This window comes from Miniopterus schreibersii (genome assembly GCF_964146895.1).
Source record: "Miniopterus schreibersii genome assembly, chromosome: 2".
In the NCBI taxonomy this organism is placed as follows: Eukaryota; Metazoa; Chordata; class Mammalia; order Chiroptera; family Miniopteridae; genus Miniopterus; species Miniopterus schreibersii.
The window spans coordinates 23,908,852-23,921,153 of record NC_138102.1 but is presented as its reverse complement, the minus strand read 5'-3'; the positions used below and the strand labels follow the sequence as shown (position 1 = coordinate 23,921,153).

The 12,302-nt window shown below is 33.9% G+C and overlaps 1 protein-coding gene across 1 annotated transcript in view; it reads right to left on the bottom strand.

Annotated features, from left to right (window-relative positions):
* The window catches only part of HOOK3 (hook microtubule tethering protein 3), a 75,606-nt gene that overhangs the window by 27,151 nt on the left and 36,153 nt on the right, over nt 1–12,302 (bottom strand). The window contains exons 10-11 of the mRNA XM_081127030.1: nt 5,680–5,820; nt 3,935–4,136 (exon numbers count right to left, since the gene is read on the bottom strand). Of these exons, the coding sequence (XP_080983156.1) occupies nt 3,935–4,136; nt 5,680–5,820 (343 nt within the window). The remainder of the gene's footprint in view (nt 1–3,934; nt 4,137–5,679; nt 5,821–12,302) is intronic.

Below are 12,302 nucleotides of genomic sequence, written 5' to 3'. Positions count from 1 at the left end.
AACTTGCCTTTCTTAAAGTGAATGCTTTGGGTTTAAAAAAGTATAACTTGAAAATTTGCAACTATGGCCTTCTAACACGTGGATTTGTGTTTAAAATGTTGCCACATGCCTTGTCTGGCAAATCTTAAGACAAGCAATTAATTTAAAATAGTCCTGGGTTGGTAAATGCTGTGGAAAATCTGGCATAAGCAAAACACACACTGTCTGGAGGATCACCACCTCAACCAGGCCCTCCAGGATTCCCAAAGACAAAGACGAGCCAAGCGAAAGAACAAAGACCAAAAAGAAATAAATAAGCCACTTTGAACAACAGTCAGCAGAAACACATTAACAGCAATAACAACAAAATGGTAAAATAAGACCTCCAAGAATTTTGGATTGCAATTATTAGATATAAAATACTAGATTTAATACTTTAAAGATAAAAAAGGAAATCTAAATTATGAAAGGGATAAGAGATGATTAAAAATGATCAGGCTGGCTTGAAAGTGCATCTCAAGACAACTTGTATAAAGAAAAATATTATCAATGAAAAATAAAGTATATTAAGCTTCATATCAAAAACAGAGAATCAGTGTATTATATAATTTCACTACAATATTTCTAGGTGTAGGTATCTTTTTAGTTACTTTATAATTCATTGTTAATACTAAATTTGATGTCCTTTATTAGCTCTGAAAAATGTTTAGCCATCCTTTCCTTCAAATAAATGTCCTTCTACAATTCCTGTTCTCTCCTCTGGACTCTAATTAGATCATTTCTCTTTTTAATTGAATACCTTTTCATCTCATTTACAATTTCCTTCATCTACATTTATTTTGGGTAATTTCTCAGTTCACACTCAAGTTCATTAATCTTTCAACCTGTTATATGTTAAAAATTTCATAATAAAATGTTGGTGGGGGGGTGTCCACCAAAAAACCTGCCAGAGCTGTTCTACTAAAACTTCTCCAATGCATTTTATTAAGCTAGTATATTTCTGATGCCAAAATCAAATATGGAAAGCATTAAACAGAAAACTTCAAGTGAATTACTGAGGCAAAATATTCTAAGTAAAATTAACAAAGCAAATCTAATGATGTGAAAATGACAAATAAATCCACTGTGAACAAACTAAGTGTATTTCAGGAATTCAAAGATGACTTAAGCATAGAAAATCGAGTAATATAATTTGTCACACTAATAGAGAAGAGAAGCAATGTAGGAGTCTCTCAACAGGTGCAGGAAAAGTAGATGATTAAATTCAACATCCATTTAAGATAGAGCGAATTAGAAATAAAATGGAATTTCTTTATCCTAGTAAAAGGTGGCTACAAAAAAGCTATAGCAATTCTTACACTGGTAAAACATTTAAAGCATGTTGTATAAAATCAACAAAAAATGGTTACTATTATTGCTTCTATTTAAAATTGTATCAAAAGTCAGACATGCTAAGAAGAAAAAGAGAGTATAGAGTAGAAAAAAGAAATAAAACTGCTTTTATTTGTGCATCACTTTTGACAAAAGACCCAGCAGAAGTGATATGAAAATTTGGTACAGTTGCAAAATCAGTTTATAAAAATCCATTTAAATCAGATAAATGAACAACAAACTGAAAATCGTATACTTTCTTTTGCTAATTGCATTTACAAAAACCAAATACATAAAATACCAAAAGTGAATATAACAAAATATATGCACCATATTTAGAAGAAAAATATAGAACTTAATTGAAAGATATTGAGGAACTAAATAAACAGAAATATATTCTATGCACTGATAGATAGGAATATTATTGTGATAAAGATTTCAATTACCCCCCACATTAATCAACAGAATCAGTATAATTCCAATTTCCAAAGGTTTCAGGTATAGAGAGAAAGAAAAGGTCTAAGAATAGACAATTTTGTAAAAGAACAAGGTGCTGTACTATAAAATATCAAAATTACTAAAAATCTGTAGATAATAAGACAGTGGGGTACAGGTTAAGAATAGACAGACCAATGAAACAGAAGAGAGTGCCCAGGAACAAACCCACATATAACATGGAAACTTTAGGTATATGATAATAAAGTAGACTTGTAGTCCATTGTGGAAGAAACTTAAATAAGTGCTACTAGGCTGACTGCTTGTCTACACAAAGTATCCTAACCTTTCACCCTACACAAAAATCAATTCCATGTGGCTTAAAGAACCAAATGTGTAAACAAACTTTAAATCTTTGTTAAGGAAATAGAGGTTAGTCTCATATCCTTCTGTAGGAAGTGATTTCTTAAACAAGGCACGACAAGCACAAATCATAAAGAAAAAGATAAAGTTCATTATTTTAAAATTAACAATATCAAAAATATAAAAGCACAGGTCACAGATTGGTAGGAAATATTATATGTATAAAAAGATTAATATCAAGAACATATAAAGAACTTTCAGTAATCAGTAAGAATCCAATTTAAAAAATAAAGGTAAAAATAGGCAATTCACAAAAGAAATGTGATCAGTAAATATATTTGTAATTAGGGTAATGCAAAATAAAGTATAATCATAAAGAGACCCTTTCATGTGCATCCAATTGTCCAAATTTCAAGTTTGATAGCATTATTGTTGGTGATGATATGGGAACAACAGAAATTCATGCAAACTTCTTGCTGGTAATATAATCACTTTGAAGAATAATTGGGCAATATCTAATTAAATGAATATATTCTAAGGAAAAAATTCCATAAAGTTATAAAATTTTCACACATGTATAGAAGAGGTAATGTTCAATGTTACTTATTCACAGTGGCATTTCTTGTAATATAAAAGAAAAAGTTGAAACATCCTATCTGCCCTTCAACAGGAAAATGGATGACTGTGGTATAGTCATTTAGTAAGACTATGCAGCAGTACAAATGAATGGAAGAAAGCTATACACCTATCAATATCAACAAATCTCTCAAATATACTGAGCAAAATTACAGTCGAGTTCTCTTACTTTACCATTTATAAAGGGTGGAGCAAATGTAAGTTTACAGTTGTTTGTATGGAAAATAATACAATAACTAATAAATAATAAAATACAAGAATAAACTGTCTCCAACTGTAAGCCTACTTTGCCTCACCCTGTGTAGCTTTAAACATGTCAAAATGCTATACATTTCGCCCGGCTGGGTGTGGCTCAGCGGTTGAGCGTCGACCTGGGATCCAGGCGATCGGGGTTTGATTCCCGGTCAGGGCACATGCCCGGGTTGCGGGCTGCAGCTGATCAATGACTCTCACCATTGATGTTCCTATCTCTCTCTCCCTCTCCTTTCCTCTCTCTGAAATCAATAAAGATATATTTAAAAAAAAAAATGCTATACATCTCATATACAAACATATGAATAAATATACATACGCAGCAAAAGAACAGAGCAGCGATTTTCAACTAGTGTGCCACAAAAATTTTTAAAACATGCAATACCTGACTTAATTTCCCTTAGATTTGTGAGATAAAAAAATGACAACAGCCAACATAACAAGTCATCCGGTGTGAACGAATCAAAATTATACCTATTTTTTGGGTCAGATTTTTTGCCACAGAACTTTAATGATTAGTTTATGTGTGCCACGAGACAAAAAAGGTTGAAAAATCGCTGGAATAGAGAGATGCACAGGAATGAAAACCACAAACAGCACAGTGCTTACTTACTACAATGAGGGAGAAAGCATGTTTTATTTTTAAAGCATGGAACTTAATGTATTAATTTTTTACTTTTGTGTATATCTTAAAAATTATATAATAAATTAAAAAATAAAAAGCAACAAAAGGATCTGCTATAGAGACCAGTTAATAAGTTCTGGCGAAGAACTAAGTTTCATAGGTAAAAATCAGAATACCGTAAAAACAAAAGTCAGTTGATTTTTGAAGAGCTAGTGTTATAATGGAGAACCTGCTTGACAATGTCACTAGGAAACTTTGTTAGAATTCTTTTACCTGTCTCTTATATGTCTCAAGTTGACTTCGAGCTGCATTGGCTTTTCTTAACTCTTCCTCTAGACTGACAGTGTTCTGCATATACATAGTGTTCTTCTCTTCTAAGAGTTTAACCTGCCGCCTCAAGTCACCAAGATCTTCTAGCTTCTTTTTATATGATTCCACTTGGCCTTCTAGTTTAGACACTTTATCAGAAGAATGTCTAGAATAAGATGGGAAATCAGAAACACATCCACAGTTATAAAGCTGTTTTAGATAGTGCTAAACCAAGAGGGACTGTGAGATAACACATTCTAACGAAATTATAGGACCAAAGGTGATTCCAGGTTAATTTGTTTTGCTCAGGTTAAAAAATACAACCAAATTACAGCAAAAATTATAATGACAAGTGTTATAATTTAAGGAAAGCAAGTCTGTGTGTGGCAGGAGGGGGGGCACGCATAGCCAGCAGACACACATGCACTAGTACAAAAGCAAAATAAACTGTGCAGTGTCCAAGTGATTTGGCAACTAGAACAGTTGTTTCAGTAGAGTAGTTGGGGCAGGTGGGGGCAAATTTTAGGGAGTTAAGAAGATAACATAAATTTTACCCTGTATAATCTAAATTTATTCTGTAGGGAAGCAGAGAGTAATAAGTCTCTCTCTTTTTCTAGGATGAGAGAGACCTAAATATAAATATATGCTGAAGAAGATTCAAATGTGAAGAGAAACGATAACTGATGTCAACATAATCCCTGTGTAAGCGAGAAGCATTGAGACCCAGAGCACTGAAGAAGAAATCAGCACTGAACAGGAGGAAGAATAATAAGTCTGTATTCTAGAAGAAAGAAAGAAGAGATTAGTGGGAATGCAGGGAAGTTAGGAGGTTCAGGAGATACAGGACATAGGGAGTCCCATAGTTCATGGTCTGTTTCCTCTATGCAGCAGGAGACGATGTCATCTACTGAGACTAAGGCATGGGTGAGGTGGGGTGGGATGGGCATGCAGGTGAAAAGAGTTATGAAAACACGTCATACTTATGAGAGAAATGGGAGACAGAGCCATCTACTGACGAGCAGCAGAATGGTGGACCAGTGGTAAGAACCTAGTGAAGAGTAAAGCTCATTAACTTGTAGTAGGACAAAACTGTATCATTATGTGAATTTCCCTACTTGTTCTCAGTACTCAAAGAGCAGAAATGTGAAATATAGATGGTTGGAATGATCCAACAGAGGACAGGTTATACAGGAACTGCAAAGGTGGGAAAATGAGGTGGCAAGGAGTGAAAGAATGTTTGAGTGAAGGTAAAAAGGTCCAACAAGGAAATGAAGCCTTGTCGGGTATGACAGTAGCTGAGAAAAAGGAAGATCAGGTGACTGCAGGAATCTTTAAAAGTAAAGAAAAGGAGTAGTAAGAGAAAAGCTCCAGAGCTATACAAGCATAAAGTGATGGTCAGAGATTAATTTATATTGACAAACATTTATATAGCACTTATTTGCCAGATACTGATCCAAGTGTTCACAAATATAAACTCACCTAATTCCACATATAAATCTGAGGTAGGTAATTGTATTATTTCCATTTTACAAATGAGAAAATGGTTACATAGAAGTTAAATAAATGATAGCACTGAGATCTAAATCCAGGTGGTCTGGCTCTTAAAAGCTCTACTATGCTTAGAGACCCTCGAGTTTGTAACATTGGTTGTAGAACTGTTCTGGGTGATGATAGGTCTGAGATTGTACAAAGATGGGAAGATTGTTTACCTAAGAACATCTATTTCATCTTTTAGAGACTGAGCATCATCTGCCAAAGTGGTTAGTTCATCATTCTGCTGCCGAAGTTCAGAGATTTCCTTTTCTAACTCTTCACAGCGTATTCGATAATCATCTTTGGCTGCTTCTAGTCTGTAACCAAAACAAAATAAACCAAGAAAGTACTATTTACTGTCTAATAATTCTCCTTAGAACAGTAAACAGAAATAAAAAGCATAAGAATAAACTCTTTCTGAATTTGTCTCCCACTTTTGTGACCATGAACTATAATTCTAAGTTTTAATTATCCTAAAAATGGGTTCCAATGTTCCGAGCAAGGCTTGTGAAAAGGTAAAAACTAATTATCATCCCTTTATTCAGAAAGTTATACATCAAGTAATATTTTCCAAAATACAGCATATATAATTTATTTAAATTTTTATTTTTAATTATGAAATTTATATACTTTGTTGAAAATTTATAAAATACAGAAAAGCAAAAGAGATAAAAATCATCTACTAATCTAAATAGACAACTACAATCAACAATTTTGGAGCACATCTTCCAGTCTGATTTCTAGTCAGGTCTTTTTTCCTCAAAATATGGACAATACTGTTTTTACTTCTTAATTTGTTTTGCTTAACTTAAATCCCTCAATTAAATTTATAAGATTCTTTGTCTCTCATATCACAAATAGTTATCATTGATTATTTACTTTTAATATTATTTATGTAGGTACTTAATGTACAGAAATTCTTAGTTTTTATGTAACTCAGTTGATGGATCTTATACAGTTTCCACTTTTAGTATATGATTAGAAAGGTTTTTGTCCCTTTAATCCTATATATTATTCTGTTAGTATTTATATGGTTTCATTTTTAACATTAAAATTTCCAATTTCCCTGGAATTCATTTTGGTATATGATTTCCTACCAAAATATCTACCAACTGTCCCCAAACCATTTAACAAATAATTTAACCTTTCTCTATTGATTAGAAAAATACCACCTTCACCATATTATGCACTTCTCTGTTCACTTGGGTTTTTGGATCTTCATTTGTGTCACTGGTTTGTCTGTAATTTGCAGCACTGTTACCAAACTATTTTAATTAGTACAGGTTTGTAACATACTTCAACAATGAATATGGTAAGTACTCCCTTGTTCAGTTTTTGTTCGTAAAATGTTCTGGGAATCTCTTGCTCATTAACACTTCTAGATGAGCATAAATTTCAAACTGGAATCAAGTTCAAATTATATAACAATTTAACAGAAAATGACATTCTTACAAAGCTCAATGAAAAAAATATAAAAACACAATGTTATCTCTCTCCATATTTTAAGATATTTTTAATGTATTAGTTAGAAGTTTTTGTCACATAAGTCCCTAATATTACAGTAGTCTCCACTTATCCATGGTGGATACATTCCAAGACCCCCAGTGGATGCCTGAAACTGTGGATAATACCAAATCCTATACATACTATGTTATTTCCTATGCATACACACCTTTTCACTTAAAGGAGGCACTTTACAGCTTTCCTTTGGCATTTCCAAATTGACAGCATCACTACTCTTGCACTTTGGGGCCATTATTAAGTTAAATAGGGTTACCTAAACAAAAGTACTACGATATTGCGAAAGCTGATCTGATAACTGAGATAGGTACTAAGCGACTAATGGGCAGGTAGTGTATACAGGTAGATACAATGGACAGGGGATGATTCATGTCCCAGGTGGGATGGTATGAGATTTTGTAGTACTACTCAGAACAGTATGCAATTTTAAAATGATGAATTACTTATTTCTGGAATTTTCCATTTAATATATTAGGACTGCAGTTGACCATGGGTAACTGAAGCCACAGAAAGTGAAACTGCGGATAAGGTGGGACTACTGCACATTTATTTATTTATTTATTTGTTTGTTTATTTATTTATTTTAGGTGCTTGTATATGAAAATTTTTCCTTATGATACTAACTAGTTATTGCTAGAAAAGCTTACGACCGATGCACATGTCATATAGTTACCCTGTCCCCATTAAATGGTGATTGGTTATAAGAACTTTTCAGTTGACTCTCTTATATGTTCTTGGTAGACAAACATAAACCCTACAAATGTTCTGACTTTCCAATATTTTCATCTCACTTCGTTTTCTTATTTCTTTCTCTGGAAAAGTAGTAACAGCTAAATCTTATTTAGCATCTACATGCCAGGAAATATTTTCAGTACTTTACATATATTAACTCATCTAAAATTTAGCTCATTTAATACTCAATTAAAATTCTAGAAGGTAGATAATACTATTAGACAATCTTATAGTGGAGGAAATACAGGCATGCCCACGTCTAAACAGTTCTAATAAGTGGCAAAGCCAGGATTTTTTACATGTCTAGGAAAAAGTCAGATAACTTAATATTCATCCTCATATTATATCTGACTATAAAAATAATAAAAAGTACTAGATATATCAATATACTATATTGATAAAACATTTGGATTATTAAAGTACTTCAAAACATAATACCATAGTATGTATTCTGGAACTATCTCCTTTATAATGAACACGTAAGATAATTCTACATACCACTTTCCCAAAACCATACTTTAAAAACGGGCCACAATTTAGAGACTTCTGTCCAAGATGACAGCATAGAAAGACACTGAACACACCCCCTCCCATAAAGACATTGAATTTACACCTACAGAGCAAGCCCCCCTGAAGAAGAACTGAGAGCAACTGAACAGCTTCTGCACAGCAAAATGAGAGAGAGAGACCACACAGAAATGAGTAGGAGAAACTCAGACATGGTATGGTGGGAACCCCGCTCCCAATGCACCACCTGCAGAAGGGAGGGATCATCTATTCTTCTGCCTTGGGGCACAGCAAAAAACAAGTGGTTTAAAGGGCACCTAGACTATTATGGAAGAAAATAAATTTAACAACCCTAGACCATTAGCCAACAGAAGGGGAGCTTTGGAAACTCTCTTCTGTTGTTGGAAGTACAGGAAGCGCCAACTGTTGTGCTCCCCTTCCACCTTAATCTCACACGCAGGGGCATGATCCAGGTATTCTAGCCAGTTTGCTAAGGCTATCAGAGAGTGCACCAGGCCCTAGGCCCATAACAGCTCCTTGGCTTGCCCCTGGGACTCCCCTTGGCTTGAGCCCTCTCTAACTACAGCTCCAACTGGCTTGCAAGAAAGCCTCAGTATGGCTTGTCCCCAGAACATCCTTCCGCCTATGCCTGCCACAACTGTAGTAGCTCCACTCAGCCTGCCAAGGTGGCCCCAGTGCAGCTTGACTCCAGGACTACCCAAGACCTCAATCTTAGCTGGCTCCAGCTACAGCTAGCCCACCATGGCAGCCACGGCAATGCTCAGCAGCCCACTCCAGCTCCATGGTGGTCTGCCAAAGGCATCCAGCACATACAGTCTACAAAGGGGAAGCTCTTATACAAGGCCACTCCTTTCAGCCCAGGAGAGATTGCTGTTTTGCCTAATTCACAGAAACAAACACAAAAAGAGATGGCCAAAAAGAGGAGACATAGAAATATGTTCCAAATGAAAGAACAGGATAAAACCCCAGAACTAAAAAGAACTAAATGAACTAGAGACAAGCAACCAATAAGATAAAGAATTCAAAACACTGATTATAAGGATGTTCAATGAACTCCGGAGAAGAACAGAGAAACTTAGAATATCAACAAAAAGATAGGAAATATAAAAAAGAACAATCAGAACTCAATAGGAAAACAGTAATATAAAATACACTAGAAGGAATCAACATCAGATTAGCTGATACAGAAGAACAAGTCAGGGAGCTGAAAGACAAGGTCATGGAAATCATCCAATAAGAACAGCAAAAAGAATTTTTAAAAAATGAAGATAGTTTAAGGGACAACATCAAGCACACCAACATTTGAATCATAGGTTCCCAGAAGGAGAAGAGAGAGAGACAGGGACAGAAAACCTATCTGAAGACATAACAGCTGAAAATTTCACCAACCTCATTAAGTAAACAGACATCCAAGTCCAAGAAGCACAGAGAGTCTCAAACAAGATAAACTCACAGCAGCTCATACCAATACACATCATAATAGAAATGCCAGAGTTCAAGATAAAGAGAATCTTAAAAGCAGCATGATAAAAGCAGCTAATTATATACAAAGGATTCCCCAAGAGACTAGGAGCTGATATTTTAACAAAAACTTTGCAGGCAAGAGGGAATGGCACAATGCATTCAATGTGATAGAAGAGAAAAAAACCTATAGGCAAGAATATATCCAGCAAAGTTATCATTGAGAATTGAAGAGATAAGGAGTTTCCAAGACAAGCAAAAGCTAAAGGAGTTCACCACCTCTAAACCAGCATTGCAAGAAATGTTAAAGAAATTTAAAGAGGAAAAGGCCGAAACTAAAAATAAGAAAATGTGGAAAGAGAATCTCACTAATAAAGGCAAACATTTAGTAAATATAGTAAATCAATCAATTATCAAGCTAGTATGAAAGTTAAAAGACAAAAGTAGTAAGAGCATCTGTAAATGCAGTAACAAACTAAGGAACTCACACATGTACAAGATGTAAAATATGATGTGAAAAACGTAAATGTGGGGGAGTGAGTAAAAAATGTGGTGCTTTTGAAATGTGTTTGAACTTAAGCAAACATCAACTTCAAATAGACTACTATAAACATAGATTATATATTATATATAAATCTTAGGGTAACTGCAAACTAAAACCCTATAATAGATTTACACAAAAAATAAAGAAAAAGGAACCCAAATAAATCACTAAAGAAAGTCATCAATGCATAAGAAAAGAGAGCAAGAGAAGAAGAAAGGAACAGAGAATAACTATTAAAAAATCAGAAAACAATAAAATGACAATAAGTACATACATTCATAATTACTTTAAATGTAAGTGGACTAAATGCTTCAATCAAAAGATGCAGAGTGGCTAAAGAGATAAAAACAAAACAAAACAGAAACAAGATCTGTGGATAGTCTACCAACAAGAGACTCACTCCTGATCGAAAGACACCCAGAGACTAAAAGTGAAGGGATGGAAAAAAGTATTTCATGTAAATGGAAACAAAAAGAAAGTTGGGTTAGTAATACTTACATCAGATAAAGTAGACTTTAAAACAAAGACTGTAATAATAGACAAAAGGCACTGCATAATGATAAAGGGATCAAGGCAACAAGAGGATATAACTTCTTAACACCTATGCACCCAATGTAGGAGCACCTAAACATGTAAAGTAATTATTAATGGACATAAAGGGAGAAATCAATAGTAGCAGACTTTAACATCTCACATCAATGGATAGGTGACCCATACAGAAAATTAACAAGGAAACAGTGGCCTTAAATGACACCTTGGACCAGAAAGACTTAATAAACAGCAGAATATACTTTTTTTTCAGGTGCACACGGACCATGTTCCAAGAGACTCACATGTTAGGCCACAAAACTAGTCTCAGTAAGTTTAACAAGACTGAAACCATATCCAACACCTTCTTTGATTATAATGGTATGAAACTAGAAATCAATTAAAAGAGGGAAACTGGAAAAAACACAAACATATGGAGGCTACACAACATGCCACTAAACATTCAATGGGTTATTCAACAAAATCAAAGAAAAAATAAAAAAATATCTTGAGAAAAATAAAAATTGAAACACAACAATTCAAAATCTTTGGGACACGGCAAAAGCATTTCTGAGAAAAAAATTAATAATGACACAGGCCTTTCTTAAGAAACAAGAAAATTCTCAAATAAACCATCTAACCTTACACCTAAAAGAACTATAAAAAGAACAAACTAAGCCCAAAGTTATTAGAAGGAAGGAAAAAATAAAGAACAGAGCAAAAGTATATAAAAAAAGACTTCAAAAAAACACAACAAACTATAGAAAAGATCAACAAAACTAATAGCTGGTTCCTTGAAAAGATAACTGATAAACCTATAACCAGACTTGTCAAGAAAGAGAGGGCCCAAATAAATAAAATCATAAATGAAATAGAAATGACAACCAACATCCCAGAAATACAAAGGATTATAAGAGAATACTATGAAAAATTATGTACCAACAAATTTGACAACACAGAAGAAATGGATAAATTCCAAGAAACATCTAATCTTCCGAGACTGAACCAGAAAGAAACATAAAACCCAAACAGACCAATTACTGGAAATGAAATTGAATCAGTAATCAAAAAGCTCCCAACAAATAAAAGTCCACGATAAGATGGCCTCACAGGTGAATTCTACCAAGCATTCAAAGAAGAATCAATACCTATCCTTCTCAAACTACTCCAAAAAATTTGAAAAGGAGGGAAAGCTCCCTAAGTCATTCTATAAGGCCAGTAGTGTACCAAAATGAGACGAAGACGCCACTAAAAAAAAAAAAAAAAAAAAGGAAAGAAAAAAAGAAAATTACAGGCCAGTATCCCTGATGAACATTGATGCAAAAATCTTCAACAAAATATTAACAAACCAAATTCAGCAATACATCAAAAAGATCATACAGCATGATCAAGTGGGATTTATTACAGGGATGCAAGGATGGTTCAATATCCACAAACCAATCAAGGTAATACACCACATGAACAAAATGAAGGATAAAAATTATA